At 40.0% G+C, this 22,888-nt stretch overlaps 2 protein-coding genes across 2 annotated transcripts; both read right to left on the bottom strand.

Annotated features, from left to right (window-relative positions):
- Positions 1–1,039: 1,039 nt before the first annotated feature.
- On the bottom strand, positions 1,040–8,398 carry rag1 (recombination activating 1). Its single transcript, XM_056740331.1, has 4 exons — positions 8,277–8,398; positions 6,962–7,288; positions 4,547–5,670; positions 1,040–2,787 (listed from the first exon to the last, which is right to left on the bottom strand). The coding sequence occupies exons 2-4, from the start codon at positions 7,267–7,269 to the stop codon at positions 1,040–1,042; spliced, it is 3,180 nt and encodes a 1,059-aa protein (XP_056596309.1). The 5' UTR covers positions 7,270–7,288; positions 8,277–8,398.
- An 11,079-nt stretch (positions 8,399–19,477) lies between these two features.
- Positions 19,478–22,680, bottom strand: si:ch211-256a21.4 (uncharacterized). Its single transcript, XM_056740327.1, has 4 exons — positions 22,523–22,680; positions 22,164–22,357; positions 20,707–20,898; positions 19,478–20,598 (listed from the first exon to the last, which is right to left on the bottom strand). The coding sequence occupies exons 2-4, from the start codon at positions 22,351–22,353 to the stop codon at positions 20,291–20,293; spliced, it is 690 nt and encodes a 229-aa protein (XP_056596305.1). The 5' UTR covers positions 22,354–22,357; positions 22,523–22,680; the 3' UTR covers positions 19,478–20,290.
- Positions 22,681–22,888: the final 208 nt, after the last annotated feature.

Here is a 22,888-nt window from a genome sequence, read left to right as displayed (position 1 = left end):
TTAATTAATAAATGTTGAGTGATTGCAACAATAACTAATGTCCTCACACGATGAAAGAAGGAATCTCAGGAACATCTCCACAGCCTTTGTGCAAATCAACATAACATTATTTTCACATCTAAGAAATGCAAAGTGTTTTATAATCAATTCATCAAAGAATATAAGAACAATATTGCCATCATTAATTTTCCAATGGTTAGGTGAATAATAAGTAATGAATAATAAGTGATGATCCATTAAAAAATACTTTAAAGGTAATAGTCAAACAATGTATGATATCAAAGAAATCAATCAAGTCAAGTAAAAAAAAATACTTGTGAAGTAAAACGTGAATCACAGTTGAAAAGCGCACCGTATAAACAATGAAACTAATTTCTCAAAATCATCATTTATAACTTGAGGTAAAATGTATATGGTGAATTATTGTTACAGAAATATTTAAAAGTGTGTTTGTATTAATAGTGTGGGACAAATGTCCCCGGGTGCTTGCGGAACAAAAGACTGAATTTTGAGGTAGGCTATGTGACAGAATCAAACTTATGTGCAAATGTAATATAGTGTCTCTGGGAATCACCTGAGCTGAGTGAAGCACCATCGAAATACTATGAAAGTAAAATAATCTCTGCAATAAAGACAATTTTTGTCCTTGTTTTGATATATGAATATAGCCATCATAAATGTAACACAATCTCACTGACTTACAGTTGCCTCATATGTTTTCATGAATAAAAAGGTATCACAACCTGGCAATACAATAAACTCCCTCACATTTCACACGCAGCAAGAGATAAAACAGAGAAGATTTGCTTGTAAAAGCAGAGCAAAAAAATATGACCCTACCCGTAAAATTTTATCTCGGGCATAAAACAATTTTGCTCGCTTTAATGTTCGAGCTTCAAAAAAATAATCAAGCGAAGAATTCAACCTTTACACCTGATATTGCATCTGCTCTCAAGAAATTAAGTCAAACAAATAAAGTCATTTTCAAGAAAATAAGGTCCTTAAAAGAAAGTCGATCAAGTCAAGAAAGTAAATCAAGTTAAAAATCTGGAATTTCAACAGCCATGTCAACATCATCTGGAGTCTCTTCTGGATTGAACGTAGCCTGCAAAGCTTTTGTTGAATTCTTGTGCGCCTCCATAAACTTCTGTAGATACTTGGAGGTGTACAGCCAATGGTGTTTCAAGACATCTTCAAGTTCGAATGCTTTGGACTGCCTTGCGTTCATTTTTCGGAAACGGCGAAACAGTTTGTTACCGGACTCGTTGCCTTCGCTGGCCCACGCTCCGATAGACCCATCCCTCTCGATAATCTCAGGCACGTGTGCCAATGTCTTGTGTAGGTAGTTGGTGATTTTTCCATCATAGCGATACTTAAACGTGGTTGAAAGGAGATCGGCAAACTGCTGCGAGTTGTAGCTGTATTGACAGAGTTGGTCCGGACAGTCCCGTGCCGGGAAGGTGGACCTCCACACAGGCTTCATCTGGAAGTAGAGATCCATCAGCTTCAGCAGAGCCTCACGGCGTTCCTCAGTAGGAACGAGCTCACAGACCGCCTCCACTGCTTCCCGGGTCATCAGCCGTCGGGCGAAGTTTCCGTTCATTCTCATCACGGGCTTGAGCTTCAGTTTCTTCCTCAGCTGTTTGTCCAGTGCTGAACGCCACCGCCGGCGCTCCTCTCGACTTGGATTGCTCTTCAGAAAGACCTCGCCAATCTCATCCTGAAAGATCTTGTAGAACTCCGTAGCATTGCCTATGTCGCAGTGCAAGGCGTCCAGGGTGGGCTGGGTCTCCATGAACGGCTTGGCAGAAACACCTTTGACACGGTCACGGAGTTCATCAGCAGACTCCGAGAAAGGATTTTTCCTCCAGATTTCGTAACGCTCGAGGTTTTCGCAGTGGCTTCGTGTGATGGAATGCAGCACCATGTTATTCGAGGCCTCAGCTCGAGTCGAGTCACACAGCGTACATACGTAAGTAGATCCTGAGGCTTCAAGACCTTCCAATTCACGTACCATCTTCTCATCATAGCCCGTGCCTCGGAAGAAGAATCTAAAGGAACGTTGCATACCGCCGATAGACAGGATTAGCCGACTTTCCAGCATGGCTTTCCGCTCTGCCACCACGGGTCCCAAGATGGCTGTCAGGGTCTCGTGATCTGACTCGTCCACAAACATAAGGCACAAAGGCCTGCAGGACAGCTCAGAGTTTGGCTTCTGTTCCTGAAAAATCGTGACTGCGTCCTCCTCATCGTCAAGTCGGATGTTAATAGACATGATTGTGAAGGAAAACCTCACAGCCTTCTCCGGGACTGCTGGGCCTGATCCATGCTTCTCGCTAACATCTCCCATACCGTCGCACGATTCTTTCACCACCACGGTGAAACCAGAGGTGCACGAGCTGTCATCCAGCCCTCTTTCTCTTAACCCCTCCATGATGTCCTCTTCCAAGTCTTTCACTGCAGAGACTAGTGCCACATCGTAGCGGAACCTTCTAGAAATGGTGTCCGCAGGGACGTCATCCACGGAGGATGTCCAACCGGAGAGGCCATCGATGATGCCCACATCCCAAGAGCTGGACACGTTCTTCAGAGCGGGTTGCCATTCATACTGGTGGAAGCCTGGAAGAAGCTCTTTCTCGGCATTACGGAGGGTGTGCAGAGGCTGGAAGATCTGGCGGCCGCTAGTGGCCTTGACAGTGCGATACATCTTGTGATATTGACTGCAGCTCAGGAAGGTATTGACCCTTATGGCCAAACACACTGCGGGATGTAGCCCGAATCCTCTACCTGCGGAAACAGAATCAGAATACAACAAATTTGAAAAGCTGTTTAGACAGTATAAATAACTAATGTATTACTGTGTACTGTGCATATTAATTTTGTTTATAAACACATACATGAATATAGTTAAGAAAAACATAAAATATAAAATGTATAAATGTTTACATATAATTTAAATTATTGGTAAATATAAATAAATAAATCAAAATATTTCCTAAAAATAAAACATGTAAAGTATTTGAATGTTTTTTTGTTAACACAAAACATATATTATGTACGAACAAACTTTTATTCTGAATGCGATAAATCGTGATCGTTTGACAGCCCTAGCATAATTAAATATGTGCCTATGTGCGTATTGCTATAGATGGCTACTTGTGCATGCATGACAAGGTTGTTTTGGTTGACTGCTTAGTTGAAAGCGTCTTTATTTATTGAAATCAAAGAAAATATTTTTTGAGTTGGAAAAAAAAATATTTTTGCCTCAGAAATAAACTGAAATAAGTTCAAAGCACTAAACTTTTAATAATAAACGGAATTAAAACTTTAATTAATCTTATATAGCGACATAAAAAATAACCAAATTATTAATAAATTAACAAAAGCATACAACATAGTTGCTAATTATTTAACTGAAATTAACACAAGAAAATAAAAGTTAATTTAAAATATTAATAAAAACTAATTAAAACTAAAATCAAACGATATTAACTCTGATGCATAATTACTGTAATGTACGATAATCATTTGAATCTAAATAATTGTAATTGATCTAAAAAAACCTGTGTAACAGTTTAACTGTATTACACTAACATGAATCATTTCTTTATGCAAAATACGACCCTTTCTTTATTATAGTCCTGAGATGAAATATTAACTTTGATAGGCTTCAGGAGATTCCCCCACCAAATGAGTTTTTGTAATTTCTCGAATCCTGCCTGCCGCATGGAATATGTCCTAATTGTTCTAGATCAGTGAGATTATTAATGTTTAAGTTAGATGAGAGGTGACTCAGCTGGGCTGGAGATACTGATCTATTGGCTGCTGATGAAAACAGACACCAGCTGGGCCTGGTTCCCCTGAGGCTTGAAAACAGTAGCTGTATCATTTGCAGATACAAGGGCTATCGATGTTGTTTTCGGCTCTTTACAAGAATTGTTATTGTGTAAATGCGTCTCACATGTGCACTCACACGTTTAACAGTGTGGTGAAAAATGTATTTACGTTCTGACAGTCGACCGTACTAGCAAATAATGAATTCATTTCTTGTTGTAGAAACATATCGGGCATGCTCAGTTCACCTCACGCATCTGTTTGGAAGTAATGAATGAAAATATAATGGTGTGCTGACAATCCAGATGTAGTTCATCATAATGGGAAAGCTCATGCAAAAAACATTTAGTCACCCTCTTGTCATTTCAAATCTGTATGACTTTCTTCCGCAGAACAAAAAAGATATTTTGAAGAATGTTTTTAACTGGCACCCATTCACTTGCACTGGTTTTGTCTGAAATGAATGGGGACCAGTGCTGTTCTGGGGACCAACTTTCTTTAAAACATTTTCTTTTGTGTTCTGGGGAAGCAAAAAAGTAATACAGGTTTGAAATGACATGAGGGTGGGCAAATGATGACTTGACGAATTTTGGGTGAACTATCACTTTAACCGAGCGAGTCAATAAATCATTATGTGTTCTTTAGTTGAATTTGTGTGACCGTGACTGCTTTGACAGTCACATACTGTGGGTGATATGCTTCTTGGCAGTACCTTGCATCATAGCTTCCAACTCATCTGCCTGTTTGTGTTCATTGCCGGCTCTCAGCGCCAGAAGGAAGAGCGTCAAACAGACCGACTTCACATCTCCCCCTTCTTCCTTATCAGCAAACACCCTCACGTGGGTCTTCAAGTCCCTCAGACGGTGCTTCTGGGCTCGACGGGTCAGCGAAAGCAGGTGCTGCCGAGGACGTCCCCCTTTGTTGACCGGCAAGTAACCGTCTAAGTTCTGCTCTGAAGACGTTTGCTCTTCTTGGGATTCTTTGGCACGGTGGTTGAGGCTGTGTTCTCTAAAGGAGTCGAATCGGACCCATTCAGTGCAGCCCTCGCTGGGGCAGATAAGCGGCAGGGAGCTGAGACTTGTGAGGAAGAACTTTGCCGGTCTAGTCAAGTGAGATGGGTTCAGGTGCTGGTGGCAGGTGGGACAGTTTGGACCCAATGCGTGACTGTACTTTGTGATGCAGTTACGGCAGAACAGGTGTCGACATGGCGACTGGACGGGATCGGAAAGCAGGTGATCACATACTTGACACGTAAAGGCACGCAACAGGTCCGTTGGGAGGTCTTGGGAGACCAGCTTGGTGTTCAAATGGTCCCGCTGGCATTGTGTGATGTCCTTTACCCACTGTCCTCTTTGAACCGATGGTTTGATCCATTCTGTGCCACCTGATGTCTCTAGACTCTCTGGGGTCTGTCTCCACACTCTATTAGATGATGTTGGAGAGTCACGCTTGAATCTCTTTGAAAGGTGTGAATTTTTTACTGGCTTGGCCCGCTTCCTTCCCATCCGCTTAAATGAGGTCTTCTTGGGGAAGCAGATGTTGCAATGGGAGGTGTGGGGCATCCACTCCGGGATCCTGGTCCTGGTGAAGGTACAGAATCCACCGCCCCTCATGGCAGCAGTCCAACAACGGTGACAGAATTTGGAAGGATGGACCGTCTCCATGTCGGTTGTTACGTCCACCTTAAAGACTTTCGAGATGACCTCTGGCCAGGTCACCAGCTTGCAGCCCATCTTGCGCAGGGAACATCTGCTGGATTCTTCCAAGTCTCCCTGGACCTCGTGCGCTGGACCTTTAGCTTTCCGTATAGACAGTCCGCACAGGCGACACTGAGTTCTGCAAAGAGAAAAAAGTAAAAGTTCTGCAAAGAGAAAGTAAAGCATCCTCGGTTGAATCTTTATAAGACAAACAAGGACACGCTTTGAAATTAACACAAATCTAATCAACATTCAGATAGATTCAAGACAATTAAAGCAAGCTCGTATCTCACCAGCTTTTTATATGAATAGCTTGCAGCATTTTAATACAAACTCAGAGAGAAGTTGAATCAATAATTCTTGTCACTGGTGTTACAAAGGTTCATTGATGCCACAGAAGAACCTTTTGGTTCCTTAAAGAACCTTTAACATCTGAAGATTAGATTATAAAAAATGAAGAAAGAGATGGTTCTTTAAAGATCCTTTGAGAAAAAAATGGTTCTTCTATGGCATCGCTGTGAAGAACCTTTTGAGCACCTCTAGTTTTAAGAGTGTACAGTCAGAGATCTAAACGAGAACTGAAAAACAACATCCTATTAAAAAGAAAAATCACAGATATCGTTTAGTTTTAATTGTTTCTCATAGACAGCAACGACATTAAATGAGACGCAAACTCTTATCCATAAGAAAAAAAGAAATCACAAATGAGATCTCTTAAATATCTCAATGACTTCTCGTAGACCTCAATGAGTTTAAATGGAGAGCAAATGAAAACTTGCCTGTGCGTCTTGGATCTCCATAAAAAAAAACTAGTTATCGTATAAATGTCTCCATTAGATTTTCATAAGAGATCTCAACAATGTCTCAAACCGAGCTCAGATTTATTAAGTCTCCAATCTCAAGTCAATATTACTAAAGAACTCATAAGAAACTAGATTTTTTGAACAAATGTACCCAAATCCAGAGTTTTTTACCCCTACAATGTACATTCATTTAACACCTATATACTCTTCATGCATCAGGCAACAATTTTATTATTACTAAGCAATTTCAGGAAAACCATCTGAGATTAAGTTTAAATGCATACACTTAAGTTTAAATAATACAAAACTGAGGACTATTTCGTTTTGAAAAAAGGTCCGTAAATCTGTATTTGACCTTCACAATGTCACAAACTCAGCCAACATTGAAAAAAATATAAATATTAAGAATTGTTGACAAACAGTAAGGGGAAAGAGGAATAAAATTGATACCATCTTGAAAGAGTTTCATATAAAATGACATTGACATCTCTTCTGAAACTCTAGGGGAAACATTTGAGGTTACTGTATCTCAGGAGAAAAATCTGAACAAACTTCTCTTTCTGTTCTCTTTTTCGCCTCATTGCTGTCTAAGAGAACTGATTTTTCTTTTTTTGGTGTTAGACTCACTTCAGAAGATTCATGTGGGTGTCAATCTCCTGCAGTTTAAGATCCACTCTATCCCGAGCTCCTTCCACGTTCTCCTTGCTCTTCCCTCCAAAACAGAGCTTCATCACGCTACCCGGGGAGCCCACCATCTCCATCTCCACCTCAGGCACATTCTCCTTATCCACCGGCGTTTCATTCGGCAGCGGCGCCTTCTCCATGGATTTGACCCGAAAGAGCTTAAACTTCCATTCGGAGAACTTCGGATGAGACAGCTCATCTGGCATGGAAGCTCTGGGAGCGTCCTCGCAACTCCACCTCCCATTCTCCATGGCGTCAGCTTAGAATCACCTGTTTAACAAAATGAAAATTTACTTCATGAATGTATACGAGACTATGAGACATTACAGAGGAACATTCTTAGATGTAATAGAAAAGGGGTTTAAGACTCGCAAATCCACAAAAGAAGTGCAAAACAACATGATATCCAACACAATCAGAGAGATTTAGTGAAGACTAGGCGCTGTGTGTTAAAAGCGCTGTGAAATCCCGGCCCAAGCGGGAGAGAGCTTTGGTCTGACCCAGAGTACAGCATTATACCGTAAGTGGCATTTAGCGCCTGTGTAAAATGCATGAGACAAGCGTTCTCCAATCGATCCGCGTCTGAAAACTTAATTTCTATCCTCCTTAACGCTGACACTCAGGGACCTTTTTCCAATCCCTCATCTTTAGTTTCATTTTTTTCCATCGTTCCCTCTAAGGCTGTCAATCAATTATAATAGTCATTTTCTGTGCTGAAATAGGAGTTTTGAGTCTGTGGAGCTCGATGACATTTATAAGACAGACAGACAGACAGAGAAAGAGAGAGAGAGAGAGAGAGAGAGAGAGAGAGAGAGGGATATGTAGGAATGTGAAGCAAGTCTTCCACTCCACAGCCAACGACTGAAATCAAATGAGAGAAAACAGTAACGGCTGCCAATCAGATTCTGTCCAGATTCACAGATGATTCAACCACGTCACTCCCTGAGGCCAGAGATCTACTTAAAAACACAAATAGAAACTAGGAATCACCCAGAAGACACATCGCTTGGACTCGCAACTGCTGTCAAACCCTTGTAGTCTCAAAACAACTGCGTCTGGATAAATGCTAAGCGGTCCCCTTCCGATCAATAAATGAACAGTCGCTTACCATAACACTCCCATGGCGAGCGCATGCTGGCCTGTTCTCTCTGTATCTCTGTACCGCACCCTGGGTCTCAGCTATCATCTCTGAAGTGAACTATTGAGACGCACAAACAGCTGAGAGCAGTCAGTCTGGCAGTCAGCTGGGTCGTCCTACCTTGTTGTTGAAGCTCAGCTGGCAAATTCTCCCCTGGGGCTTTTTCCGCATGGGGGCACAGGGGAAGCCGGGTGTGTTTTTCTGCACGCTGCTGTCTGTCTTCCAGGCTCTCTGGATCTCAGTCACTTGATGCTCCAATAAAAGACTGTGTGTCTCCATGGGAAGACAATCCTATTTATACCCCTCTGTGAGGCCTTTAACTGCCACAGTTTAGCACCTGAGAGGCAGGGAAAGAGTCTGGGAGGGGGGTTAACCACAAACACACACACATGCATCAATGTTAAACAACATATGTCAGATCTCTTACTATCTTCTGTCAGACATCAGATTATCCTGATGAAAATGTGAGGGGGAATAAAGGGTTTCAGAGTAATTTGTACATCTCTCCCTTGTTATTGTCACATGTACAAAAAATCTATCTTCATTTTCTGATATAAAATATTTTAAGAAGGACTTTAAATCAAACATGCCAGTACACTCTCAATATAAAAACAAATGATGGAAAATATGGAACAAACTTCATGAAAAGATCTGATATCACAATATCTTCTAATGTAGCAAATTATTGATGAATTGTTTTATATAAATATGTCCCTCCTCTTTGTCCATTATTAAAAAAAGAAAATTTTGCTTTTTATTAAATTAAGTAATATGATGTAAAAATATGATCTCACCAGATCTCAATTGTATTTACACTCATAAATTCCAAAAGTGTCATCAGAATTTGGAAAATGTGCTTTTTCCAAATGTACTTAAACTGCATAACTGCAAGTGTTTTGATTGATTTACTTTTTTATTAGTTGAGTGTTATGAGTATTATGTGTTTTTGTTTTGTGTGAAACTTTGTGTGCCTTATTCTTGACCAGGTCTCTCTGGTAGAAGAGACTGTAAAGTCTCAATGGGATTATCCAGGTAAAAATAAAATAAAATAAAATAAAATATCAGATTATTATAAACAGATAACTCAGGATTTTTTCATCAAGAATCATGTTATCATGTTTTTAATGTATTTAATTGTGTTTGTAGCTGAATTATTTTGTTGTTACTATTACAATTCAATTTAAAACTATTAAAATTTTGAACATTTTGCAAATAAACTCTATATTTTGAATTATATTTTATTTAGGAAAAAGGGGACTTGAGATAGTATTTCTTGTTCAGAAAAAGTCATAAAAGATAGTTTATGCTAAAAACAAGCAAACATATTTGGTAATGCACGAAAAATTCATCGTTATTTAATTGAATTGAATCATTCTCACCCAATTGGCAGATATACAGAATTTGCTTGTTTTTGGTTTAAACTTACTACATTTTTATATTTTATTTTAGAAAAACAGGTCCCTTCTCATATAAATGTATAGTGATTAGACTATTTTTGAGACATTGTCCTGCGGAAAAAACAAAAACTGAGCAGAAGTTCAATTTTGCAGTGTAGAAATGTACTAAACATGACCTATAAAGTGCTTCCAAACGCACCAGGAGTTGCACAGAAATGATGCCAGAGTTGTCTGAGACTAGCAATTACACACACTCGATACTCAACACAACCTGTGGGTTCTTCAAACACAGATAAACAAACTGTATCATAAACATTGTCAATACAAGGGCACAAGGATACACACATAACGTATCCCCCTGCTGTTGCTCTGCACTCTCTTAAACTTATCTCCAGCTGGTCCAAACCAACATGTTGCAGCTCTGCTATTTCATATCCTGTATATAAACTGTTAAGAACACATCAGATTGGAGGAATCCATTAAAAGCAGAACTCAACAACCGACCAATGTGGCCACATTAAATTCTGAATCAAAAATTTTGAAATGCACACAAACACGGGGAATAAACATTTGACAGCTTCAGATCCATAATGAGAAAAACTCTATTTTTGTTGACTTTTAGGACAAATTACCCATTTAGCAAATCCAAGGGGGCATTCTGCTTTTTATATCATTTTAATGAACATTCACATTAAGTGGCTGATTTTGTCATTCCACTGAGAGCTGTGTTCGCCATCGGCATGAATTATAGGGATTTATTTGTTGATGCGTAAATCGAGGGCATATTTGTGTAAGATCTGCTTTGTCGTAATTGGTCCTGCGAACGGTTTTCGCAAGGTCCTTTCTTGGCTGGACCCGTCAGAGCATTCAATAAACATAAATGCAGTGAGGACCCGTTTCATAGGCAAAATATTTTACAAATTAAACACTAAATTAATCATTATTTGAAACCGAGCGAGAAAGAGAGAATAAAGTGATAATAGGAAGGAAAGTGATTTCAATGCAAAAGGCGTTTGCTCTCTGCTAAGTCTTAATAGCCAAGTCCATAAACTGATAAAAATGAAAAAGGTCACCGAAACAAAAACACTTTTTACAAGTGTTCTCACGTTCTTCACAAAGAGGGCCTGAAAAACATGGAAAGACACATTGAAAGATTTGTGAGAGACTCAAATAAAAGAAAACACAATGGGATTATTATAGCTAAAGTGAAGTTATTATGCTTTTTGGTGTATTTATTACAATTTACAGTATAGCTTTGCAACAAAATATCATACTTAAACAATGGCTACAAGGTTACTATGGTCAAACATAAATACATATTTAAAGGGACGGTTCACCCCAAAATTACATTTCTGTCATCATTTACTCTCAACAATCCTCGAGTTGTTCCAAATCTTTATAAATTTCTTTGTTCTGACGATCACAGAGAAAGATACTTGAAAGAATGCTTGTGGCCAAACCGTTCTCACCCACCAATGACTACCAAAGAAGGAAAGATGGCCGTGGTAGTCAAAACAAGTGCCATAGAACTGTTTGCTTTCCTACATTCTTCAAAATATCTTCTTTTGTGTTCAACAGAACAAAGAAATGTATAAAGCAATTTTTCTACCCTGTTAGTCAATGATGGCCAAAAACTTTTTTCCAAATATCTTTTTATGTGTTTAACAGAACAAAGAAATATATACAGATTTGGAAAAACTGATTTTAATTTTCGGGTGAAGTGTTCCTTTAAGCAATGTTTACTGTAGTAAAATCATTGTGATTTTTTTAACTGTCCAGCCATAAGTAACCTGTGTGCATTTGTGTTGGAGTTTCTCCTGTTACTAAAGGATCTGTTAAACCTAAAACTTTAATTTGTGTACCTCAACAAAATAAAATCACCAGACTACAGTATATAGCTTCAGAAAACATGAAAATATCACACAAATCAAACAAACTATAAAGCTAGCACACGTATGTGTGTAAGACGTCTGCTAAAGATCAGGAGATCTGTAAAACATGCTGGGTAAATTCCTCTCAGAAACATCTCCGAAAGAGCAGTTTTACATACATTGTCAATCATAAACATCTTACAGACGTCTTCTGGTTGTCTGTTTGACATCTGACATCAGACGTCTCTGAGACATAGGCCCATTACAGATGAGTAAACTATGTATAGCAGATGTAAATGCAGACATCAAACAGACGTATGCCAGATGTATGTGTGCTATCATGGTGCTTTTTCATCCAACAGGGTGAATATATGACAGAAATTATACATTTATGCATAAATCATTTCATTTATCAATAACTTGTTGCATCACCGCAGCCCTCAGGAATGAGAGAAATGCAGCAAGCGTCCGAAACAAAGAGAGAGAGAAAGCGCTAGGTCCTTTGCCATGGCGAAGCAAACAGGGCTGCAGATGTCCATCTAACAAACAAGCGCTGACCCCTGGAGATCGGCACCACTCTCCGCCTGCTAAATGACTTGTTATTGATAAGCCCAAAGGCAGTTTGATTTATGTGAAAAATGTCTACGGCCGACAGCCACCTGGCATCGAGCTGGGTGTTATTCTCCGTATAGCGGTTGTTTTTGAGGTGGTTTCACTGTTGTTATCATTAGCTTTGGGACCACCTGGTAGGTGGGGTCAAAGATGTTGGCGTCAGCGCTGAGGGCGAAGGTGAACTAAACACTGATCTGGATTATTATTTGACTGAAAAGGTGGATGGCAGACACGCACCGTCTTTTAAAGGTCACTAATAAGTGTTTAAAGAGCTTGTCGTCTTCCTTTGACATTTGTGTGACGTTTTTATGATGTCAGTCGGGAGTTCTCATTATGATCGTTCACTGCATTCAACGAGTTGAGTGTTAAAATGCTTAATTTTCCCATAATGCAATGCAGTGTCATGGAGTAAAAGTCGGAGGAAATAGTCAATAAGGGGCCTTAAGTAACATTTTAATAAATTTATATAAAAATAATAATATATAGAATTTTTTTTGACTTAACACATGAATGGAAAATTTTGAGGACCGAAAATCTTTTTATACACCTTAAAGACAACTAGTAGGATTAACTAGATTTTTTGTGTTCATTTGCACAAATATTGAAGTCTTTTTCCGTAAATTTTACTTTTTTAAAAACTGCAGATACATTTCCATTTTTTAAAAGTAAAATTTACTTTAAAATGTGTGCAAAAACTTGCACAAGTAACACAAAAAATGTAGTACGTCCTAATAGTTGTTTTTTACAATGTAGTGTAGAGAAAAACTTGTTGTTTAGGAAGAAACTTCCACAAAGGTGATGTCACGCAATTAGATAAACGATTAAAGTATGCAAAACATATTTATGTTCCTCCAAAGTGTTGAAGCCCTATTTCAGGAGGTTAAACAAATTTAGCTTTTCATTATTCTTCAAATACTCTTCCTTTCTATATTCCCTTCTCTCTTCCTACTCAAAGTTTATTTTGTAAATTAATATTCCAAGCAGTGGCCCCTGGTGCGCAGCCATTTGTCAAAGTTAGCTGACAGCTTGCCTCCCTCTCATCACCTTCCCCTGAGCTTTGCCTAATAATCATTAATGCAATTATCAGGACACACACTATTTATTACTGTCCTTCTCTCTCTCCGTTTCTCCCTCAAGCTGCGTCCGGGCCCTCTCGCCCAGAGAAAAGACATTCGTGGTTTTGTTGCCGTCAGGTTGTGACATTACTGTCCCTCTCACATTCTCCAATATTTTCATGCTCAAAATTTAATTAACTTCTGATATTGTGCTGCTCGTAGAGGCTTTTCTCATTATCCAATAATGCGGTATTAGACTCAATCTTTACAGCAAAGAAACAGCGTTTGTGTTCTTCAGACAAACAGACAGTAAGACATGTGTGTTAGGGAGAAAGGATCACCAGATGCAAGCTATGTACTCAAGTAAACCGACGGAGATGAACCACGTCAACTGGAATCCGGGACGGTCGGGTGGAGGGAGAACTAGGAAAAGCCGGGTGTCTTCAATCGGAATAACAATGCTCTATAATTCTGTTTTAATTAAATGTGCATTTTCCCCATGTGCGTCGCAGGATCAGACAGCATCAGGAGATGCTCAGCCATGCAGAAGTTCCATCGTGTTTGTGTTTAATCATCAGTTCTTTATACTCCAACAGAGTTTCATTCCAAAGTGATGCTGGTCCTCTCAAAGATCTGTCTGTTGTGGAGATTTTAACGCCATCTAATGGTGAAGTTGGGAATTGCAACCAATGGCTCAGTCTCCCCTTCCCCCTCCATTTTGAAGCACTACGGTGGCTGACAGAGGACGAAAATGTTGTAAGGTTTTCGCTTCTTTGTCGAAGGAGAAAACGTATTTACAAAACGCGCCCTGTGGAGGCCCTTTGTCCATCTATGGCTTCTGTAGAAACAACATGGCGAATTACATGCAGAGGGACCCGCACTGTACATAAATAGAAATAGCTCATTCTAAGGTCATAAAAAGATAACGCTTCATTATGTAAGGTCTTTACACACCTCTGAAAACATTATGAATATTAGATTGCATTTCTCTCAATAGATCCTCCAAAAAATCGGACCTGGACTAAGTAGATTGCAGGGGTTTTGTGGGTGTATATGTGCCTATCTCACTCACTCTATCACATCTCTCGTTTTTTTCCTAAACGTTGAAATGGCGGCGAAGGCAAACTGCGTCCGCTTTCCGCAGTGAAGTCCGCTTATTATTTTCCTGTCCTTTAACTAAAAAGTCCATTATGAGAAATGGCAGGGTAGCCGTGGCCTTTTCAGCACACCGCAGCCCCGAGGACAATAGAGCCCCTGACACAAGCGTTGATTCAGGGCCGCCTTAAACAGTCTGATCTTTAAATCTATTCACTCTGTAATTACAATGGAGGTAAGGGGTGAGGGTCCACCTGTCAGAGCGAGAACCGTGTCCAGTGCAGAGCTATCACGGCCGGTGAACATCTGTCAAAATCTATCGTTTGTTTACTGCAGGAGATGGCCACTGGGATGGCATATGGCTGGCGCTGATGGGTACAGAGTGGCAGTCGATCAGACGCGGAGATGCGGAACAGATGTTGGACGAAGGACTCGGGAACTTTGAGCTTTGCGGCACCCTGGAGGAACATTTTATCGCTCAGATGTTGCTCTTTCATAGCTCGTGAAACTTAATGGAGTTATCATTTATGTTTCGTTTAAGTGTCAACTTTGGCTTAGACCAGAGGTTTTCAACCTTTAAACCACCCACCCAAAATCTCAGCTGATCCAGGGATCAGATCAACAAATATAAAAACGGTCCCCATTGACTTCTATAGCCTGGACAAGAAACCAATGCAAGTCAATGCGGCCCTACAGTTCATTTACCAACGTTCTTCAAAATATCTTCCATCTATCCAGGTTTGAAATGACAAGAGGGTGAGTAAATGGCGACAGAATTTTTGTTTTTTGGGGTAAACTACACCTTTTAAGACTGACTAGTATGTATGACGTGATGCAACAACACTGACCACGGTTCAGTTATCGAAATGAATGCATGGATGACCAACACTGCCGGTGTGCTTGACAGACCAATTGGATAAAATTGGACTGATCTGTGGCTGGAGAAGAATGGCAACCACACACGGAAAAATGGGCCACTTATTGTGGTGATAAAAGGAAATACCCTTCCCCTCTCCGTGTTCATCTATGCGTTTCCGTCCTTTCCACTCTTGGCACCCTCGAGAGTGCATGACTCTAATACAAATGGCTTTTCATTCTCTCCCACTAAGCGATCTGCGGACGGATGAAGGGGTGGATGAGGATAGCGCGAGCTGTTTATTTCGTTAGATGCAAAGATGTGGCCGGAATAGATTTGATTTGCAGTAAGCAGCTTCCGAGATCAGCCAAAGTGACACGGCAGACACAATGTTGGACGCGCCCGTGAGGACGTAAGGCCAGGAACGTGCGCTGGCCATGTCGCAGGCACTTTGAAAGTCAAGTTAACATTTAATCCCTGGCTCGCCTTACACTACAACAAATCAAATCCTTTTATCCACTATCACATCCCCTAGAGACAGAATCTAGAGAGAGAGACAGGTTCCCCGTCTACCCCCAGCCCGTCTGTCCGATTACGACTGCCTTCTTGATAAACCATGTTTGTCTTTACACCCGTCAATCAAAGCAAGTCAACAAAATACAGTTTGAAATGTTTAAAAACATCCAGCATTGCTGTCAAGCGGATGCGAGTATGTATACACATCTTCGAGACAAGTGACACGTCCTACAGAGCAACAAAGACACAGTGAGCAGATTACCAGCAATGCACGTTTCAAAAACACACCCACACAGACGTGTCGCGAGTGCCGCGGAACGCCCACTTGCTGTCGCGAGGCTGTCCTTCACAATTAGCAGCAGACAATTTTGAAACTCGCAGACTCTGAATAGAAACACCCGAAACAGCTGCTGGACTAGAAGAGGTTGTAGCGCTGTGATTTATCTTTTATCTTTTCAGAAAACCACAGTCTCATACCAAATGATCGGGAGTGTAAACACATCTGATGAACGTCTTAGAAAAGTCAAGCTTAAATGCATTCTAAATCATAAACGTCTTACAAACTTTTTCTAGAGGTCAGTATGACATCTGAAAGGAGACGTCTCAGAGATGTCTTGCAGATGTAAATTCGACATCAAAAAGACGTCTCGCAGATGTCAGTGTGCTATCAGGGGTTCTTATGGCAACTATGTACAAATCCCAAGTTTTGCCATTGTAGAGACCATATTAAAGGGGTCATATGGTGCGAATACGTGTTTTTCGTCAGTTCGTGGTATGATTTGACTAAGACCAACCAAATGTTTACACAAATGAGGCGTACCTGTCAGTACAATTGCTCTGGAACCTGATCCAAATATGGTAAGAGGCGTTACATTTCTGTCACACACTTGCAATATTCGACCAATCACTACAGACTGGTAGACTGTCCAATCATAGCACACCTCGCTTTTCAGAGCGATGAGCTTCGTAAAAAATCCACGCGTTTCTGAGAGGAGATACAAACATGCACGGTATGAGGAAAATACAGCGTGTTTGAACCTTAAATCGAGTATACGCATTGCATTACATCTAAACAAATGATACTATTCGTTATAGCCCTGTCATATGACCCCTTTAACATCTGAACTACGGTTGAATTTTAAACTATTAAACGTATCCCTCTACAACACGAACAGGGGCAAGTTTATCTTCTCCTTCAACATCGCATAACAGATGATAGAGGTGACAGATCTGGGCTTTGTTGGTGGATTAGTCCAAGCTCAATGCCAAAGCACTTCTCCTGGTTCCCTCTTTACAGATAATAAAACTCTGGTGTGCTAAAAAGAAAGAGTTTGATCAATACCAGCCGCTAGTGGTGCAGATGATCAGTCAGACATATTACATAAGACTAGCCATAAAAATGACCAATACAGCGGCAAGTCTCACAAGCGCAGATTGATCACGACTCTAAGTCTAGACGAGATGAACCATTAGCAGGGACAGCATGTGAAAAACTAGTCTTAATTCAGTCTCTGTCACAACGTGTTTCGAAAGAACCAGAGAGGCAGTTAAAGAGGATTTTCGTGCAAGCGAATTGTACTTGGATCATCCCCAATTTTGGCCGCCGACGGTCACCAGATTTGAGCTGTCACCAGGTTCTGTAAAATATTCATCACTTCGTCATCTTAGTTTCATTTCATGTCTTAACTGCCATGTTTCTGTGGTTTGGCCGTAAAAATGTCTGACTGTAAAAAAACCTCCCGTAAGGCTACATTATACACCAACTGTGAAGATTTTATAAAAGCACAGCACATTAATCTGTATCATTATTTATTATATTCAACAACGGTGAATACTGTCTGGTTTTTAGACGCCATTTCATCAGACTTTCTTCACACCTGAGCAGAAACAGTCCCCACATGTAGCCGCACGGTTTTTCTTCATCTCTAACACACACAACCACACACACACCCAGGCACACACAAGCAAACAACCTCCCAGCATGAAACAACCATCCCTGATTTCATTATTTGTCAAATAGGAAAAAATGATGCGCCACGTATTCACAAGACGTGTTACAACACTGCCACCAGACGGCCAACTCATGTCATTACACCCTGTTTCAATCACACAGCATGACGCACACAAACGCACGCGCACACAGGAAGCTCTGAAAATCTGATTAAGGTCGGTTCGCCTTGGCAGCCCGTGTCTTTGTTTATTTATTTATTTATCTCAGTAAACACGCGCTCACTTTATTCTGGGAATGTGAAGCGTGGCATAATTAGTTCAACATGGCTCCCTAATTGGGCCTTAATTGAAATGAAGAGTGTCGCTAGGGCCGAGACCTTACGTATCAAGCGAGTGGGCGTGTCCTCATTGCCGATCAATCAAAGTCGCGCGCGCCATTAAAGTGGCCACATCAGGCCCAAATCTCTGCGTAAATGCTGTTTATATTTAATTCAAAGTGGCCCTTGAATGGTAGAAGACGATTTTGTTCTTAAAGTTATCATAGGCTGTACATATTTGACTAAACATATTTTCTTTTCATATTATTTATATTTATTTAATAAATACCCACTGCTCTGTTTTTTAGGGGTGGGGGGGTTAAGACAGATTTCTTCGGGTAACATCCAATAAGGTCATGTAACAATACATTGGCACTGAACATAATATTTTGCTCTGCATAATCCTCATTGATTCTCATAATACTATTGTCTTAAAAATAAATCATGGAAAGTATCCAGAATGGTGAGCATTACATTCAAAGCACAGCCCTTTATCCTGAAGAAAAAAGCAAGCGTAAATAAAACCAAAAGGTTAGCACAGCAAGAAATAAAAGGCGCACCTGCATGTCAGCATTGTGTGGACCTCTGAGGTCCTCTGAGAGCTGTGCCCTGCTGCAAATGTCCTCAAACGATCATAAAAGTGGCCCGCTTACATCCAGAACGCACACAGAATGGCTTCCGTACTCCCATCGGGCAGGAAGGCAATGTCATCCGATGCACTCTCAGACTCCCTGCCGTCACAACCTTCAAGGACACTCAAGTTGTGATCTGAGGGCCAATTATGAGCTTTCCTAATAGTAAGTGACAAAAAAGCATCTCTCTGTGGATTTAATAACAAACTCATTAGGCTCCGCTAAAAAGGTGGAAGTGCCTTTTAATTAGACCTGCATCTGATTAATGCACAATTAACAAAGACACTTCATTCATCTCCAACTGGGTGGGATCAGAATGAAAGCCTGTGGGTTAAGAAGTCTCTTTTGGCGTCTTTCTCCTCTGTTTGTCTTTAGGGTCATTACGGAGGATGAAAAATGATCAATTAAAGTATAAATGAATACATAAATAGTACGGATGAAAGTTGATGGAAATCTCATAGTCTATTTTTTTTACCCTGATGTCATTGCAAACATTTTCTTGCATTTTGACAGGCCTTGTTTTGATAGATTAAAGAAACTCACACTCGTGTCACTTCATACCTGTATTTTTTCTGCAGAACACAAAAGAAGATGTTTTGAAGAATGTTGGTAGCCGAACAACAACGGTGCCCATTCACTTCTATTGTACGGATACAAAACCAATGCAAGTCAATGTGTACCGCAATTCAGCTACCGACATTCTTCAAAATATCTTCTTTTGTGTTCTGGAGAAAAACAAAGTCGTACTTTAAAATGAAATGAAAAGAGGGTAGTGAGGGTGAGCTATTCCTTTACAGTATTGTATTATTGTGAAGGATTGAAGTGGACTACTTATATGACATCTGTGCAGCTTTACATATTTAAAAATGACAAAATTTGTAAGATGGGTCAAGAATAATCTCAATTTAAGAATAATTACTTTATTAAATACATAGGCTACTCAATTTACTAAAATTATCATAGCATGCACCGAAAAGAAAGGGTTGCTGTGTTGTTATAATGAAGTATAACGATTGAAACTCAACTTTCTATTTATTTTATTCATTGACATTTTCTTGTTTTTGACAAACCAATGACATTTGATAATAATGCAAATTGATACAATTTGATATTTTGACCTGTTTTCGCAGAATCTTAACCTTAACACTTGGCCTAAAATCATGTAACAGCAGGTTCAAAGACAATAGAGAAGACAGGATGCTCTTTATATCACTACCAGCAGAGGTCACTGTTTGACAGGACAAATCTAGCATTATCAATGAAAAGACTGCAAAACTGAACATGTAGGGAAGGTCTCCCGAACAGGGATTAGATTAAACCAGGACTGGGCCTTTGTTAAATTAGGATAGTTTATACAAACTTGTTTTACAAAAAACATTACTTGTGTGGATTGTGAGAGAAAACAACGGCACTGATGTAATTGTTATGTTTGTTAGTTCAAGCTGTTTTCAGTGTAGACAGCTCTAGCATTTTATTTTTGTGTAGGAATAGTCTAAAACCCTGTATCGGAAACCAACCCATAGTGTAAATTAGCACCTGGGATTATTAATTATTTAATACATGAATTGCTAGAGGTAGAAAGTGCAATGTGACTTTAAATCAGGATTGACAACATTTTAAGAGTCTGTATGCAACTGGAACGACCTTTCTGCTTCTTCACATCCAGATAGTGAGTGATGATAGTCCGTAATCTGTCCTCACTCAGTGTCAAACATTTTAACAAATCAGAGTTTAACACAACCCTGTTGCTTTGGGGCTCACTCTCAGATAGCACATAAATGTTCAGTATTTGAGAGAGCCCTCATCACAAACTCTTCTTCATCTCCCCCTCTTTTAGGGCATTGACATGTACCTTCTGTAACCCTGATACTTGTGATGTGAATGATGAGAACCTTCACTTAAAGATCTTGTGTACGCAACCTCCGGGGCACTCCACCATATATCTGCAGACTTTATGAGGTCTGGCAAAATGTCCGGAACCACCAACTTCTCCACCAGGAAGATCACAGGGAGCACAGCCAATAGCAACACCCAGCCCACGACTCCCACCCAATAGGACGGTCCGAGTCGAGTGATGTCCTCCCGGATAACACCGATATGTTGATTTGTGAAAAGCATCCATGTAAGAAAAAAGAAAAACCCTGTGGAACAGATCAAATAAGGATGGCGTTAATAAATATGTGGGTACTGATACTGGCCTCTAGGAACCGCTCAAGCAAGTGAAGCTGCAATAATGCTAAGGTACTGACCTGTGGGTACTAATGTGAAAAGCAGCATGGTGGTGGGGTCGACTGCCTGGCCCACCATCAGCAGCGAGCGGGTGTTGGAGTAAGAACGCACAGTCTGAGACGTCCAGCAGAGGGCGAACATGAGGCACAACACTCCAGAACTCACTGACATGAGAAATGCCACTATTGCAAAGACCCTCTCAGCTTCCAGAGCTGTTGAACAAGACAAAAATAACATAAATATTGTTGTTTATAATGATTGACAGTGACTCAGGGATAACATATGGGGTCAAGCAGGGTAACATTGCCCATGACCCTTTCACACAGGGGTACCAATAATATAATTTGGTAGACCGTTTATAAAAAAGTAAATCTAAGACATATCCAGGACTCAAATAGTTTAGCCCTGGAATACATTTAATCAATGACAATTTTCCAATAAAAATCTAGTTACACCATAGACACTAAATTTGGCGAATCAAATTACTTGATCTACCTAACTAGGGTTATATTTAAAGGGACAGTTCACCCAAAAATGAAAATTATTTTATCATTCACCCTCATGTCATTCCAAACCTGTATGACTTTCTTCTGCTGAACACAAACATTATTTTGAACAACATTTGTAACCAAATAACATTGACTTCCACTGTCTGGACACAAAACCATTGAGACATTTCTCAAAATATCTTCTTTTGTGATATACAGATGAAATTACTCATATACAGATTTCAAATGGCAAGAGGGAGAATAAATGATGACAGATTTTGAACTATCCCTTTTACTAAGAATATATGTAAAACTAAAGCCAGTGTATTTTACAGTAAATGTTTGAGATTTTATTACTTTTCAGAGATCATACTTTTCAAATGTTTCATCCTCTATCGACTAAAAAGAAAAACTGCTGGGGGAAAACCAGACAGGCTACAACTAATAAAACATGCAAGAAATGCAGCATGTCAAGGCCTGCCAGCTACAGCCCACCCGATCTCAGAAATCCCTCCAACACAAACACTTAATCACAATATGACATTTCAAGTCAAACTAACTGTTGAGACATTTGATGTTCAGGAATTTCTACACCACACTTTCACAGAAGAATTTTCCCTCTCATTTGGCTAGCTAGTCATTATTGTCTTACATGCGCAGGTCAAAACTTGCCAAATGTTACAAAATTCCTTTTAAACTTTCAGATCTTATTAGAGCCTCTGTTCAAGTATTCCTAAGATCTATAAACCTCAACGCGTAACAGGAACTCATTGAAAGGTTCTGTTTTTGACAGCACTATTATAACATTAAGGAACATTAATTTCTATTTTTGAAAAATTCGCAACAATCTTCCTGTTTTAAAAAGATAGCATCATGCATGGGCATCATTCATACTCTCCATTTACAGAAATAAAAAGATGCACACAAAACAACAACCCAAGACATAAAGCATCTTTATTCTTTCAGATGTTAGCGGTATCCAACATTACCTTTAACCATGTCCTCAATCCTCCAGTTATCATCCGAGCTTGTCTCATTCCCCGAGAACCACAGACCCCTGCTATCCAGCCACCGAGGGGTCCAGATGGCATAGTTGATACACAAACTCCCCATCAGTCCAACACACGATTCGATAAATCGAAAACGACTCCTCGAGTCAACCAGTTCTGGTCCTTTCATTATTCTGATGAAGAACAAACGTGAATGGTGACATTTAAATAAAGTTTATATCTTTCCAACTTTCATAACACATTGCAAGGTAGGTTGAAGAACTCAACTAACACTGTGAGTCATAAAACATTACAATTGGTTATTCAGAACACAAAATCATCCTTTATGGTTTTCTTACCTGTAACTTCTGTCCGTTATAATGTGAAGCGTTGAAATGTTGATAGAAAGATTTGACTCTACAACAAGCACAAAGTGATCAGCGACTCAAGTGCGGACGCCGACATATCAAGTGCATCACAACAGTGAGGTTATCATGAGGACATACGGACGTTTCGATCTCGCTTCCTCCACACTGTAAAGATTTCCCTCAGCCCACAGTGGAGTCCTACTCGCTGTGGAAACTCCCCCTAGCTCTCATACAGTCACACACAGTAGTTAAATTCCCCTAGACTCCCTCATCGAGATTTGGAAAGTGAAATTGTGTTCACTGTTCTCAAAACGTGCATACTGTAAGCAATAACGTCTAGAACTAGAGAACATGGAA

This window comes from Triplophysa dalaica, chromosome 24, assembly GCF_015846415.1.
Source record: "Triplophysa dalaica isolate WHDGS20190420 chromosome 24, ASM1584641v1, whole genome shotgun sequence".
Classification (NCBI taxonomy): Eukaryota; Metazoa; Chordata; class Actinopteri; order Cypriniformes; family Nemacheilidae; genus Triplophysa; species Triplophysa dalaica.
Note: the sequence above shows the minus strand (reverse complement) of the source record. Positions and strands in the feature narration are given on the sequence as shown.

What these genes read in the sequence shown, in the direction of transcription:
- rag1 (XM_056740331.1), bottom strand. Translation starts at nt 7,269, where the DNA reads ATGGAGAATGGGAGGTGGAGTTGCGAGGACGCTCCCAGAGCTTCCATG. An exon ending in ACCCACATGAATCTTCTGAA is followed by an intron (nt 5,671 to 6,961) that starts GTGAGTCTAACA and finishes TTCTCTTTGCAG; the next exon opens with AACTCAGTGTCGCCTGTGCG. An exon ending in GTTGGAAGCTATGATGCAAG is followed by an intron (nt 2,788 to 4,546) that starts GTACTGCCAAGA and finishes CTGTTTCCGCAG; the next exon opens with GTAGAGGATTCGGGCTACAT.
- si:ch211-256a21.4 (XM_056740327.1), bottom strand. Translation starts at nt 22,353, where the DNA reads ATGAAAGGACCAGAACTGGTTGACTCGAGGAGTCGTTTTCGATTTATC. An exon ending in GATTGAGGACATGGTTAAAG is followed by an intron (nt 20,899 to 22,163) that starts GTAATGTTGGAT and finishes CTTGTTCAACAG; the next exon opens with CTCTGGAAGCTGAGAGGGTC. An exon ending in TTTCACATTAGTACCCACAG is followed by an intron (nt 20,599 to 20,706) that starts GTCAGTACCTTA and finishes TCTGTTCCACAG; the next exon opens with GGTTTTTCTTTTTTCTTACA.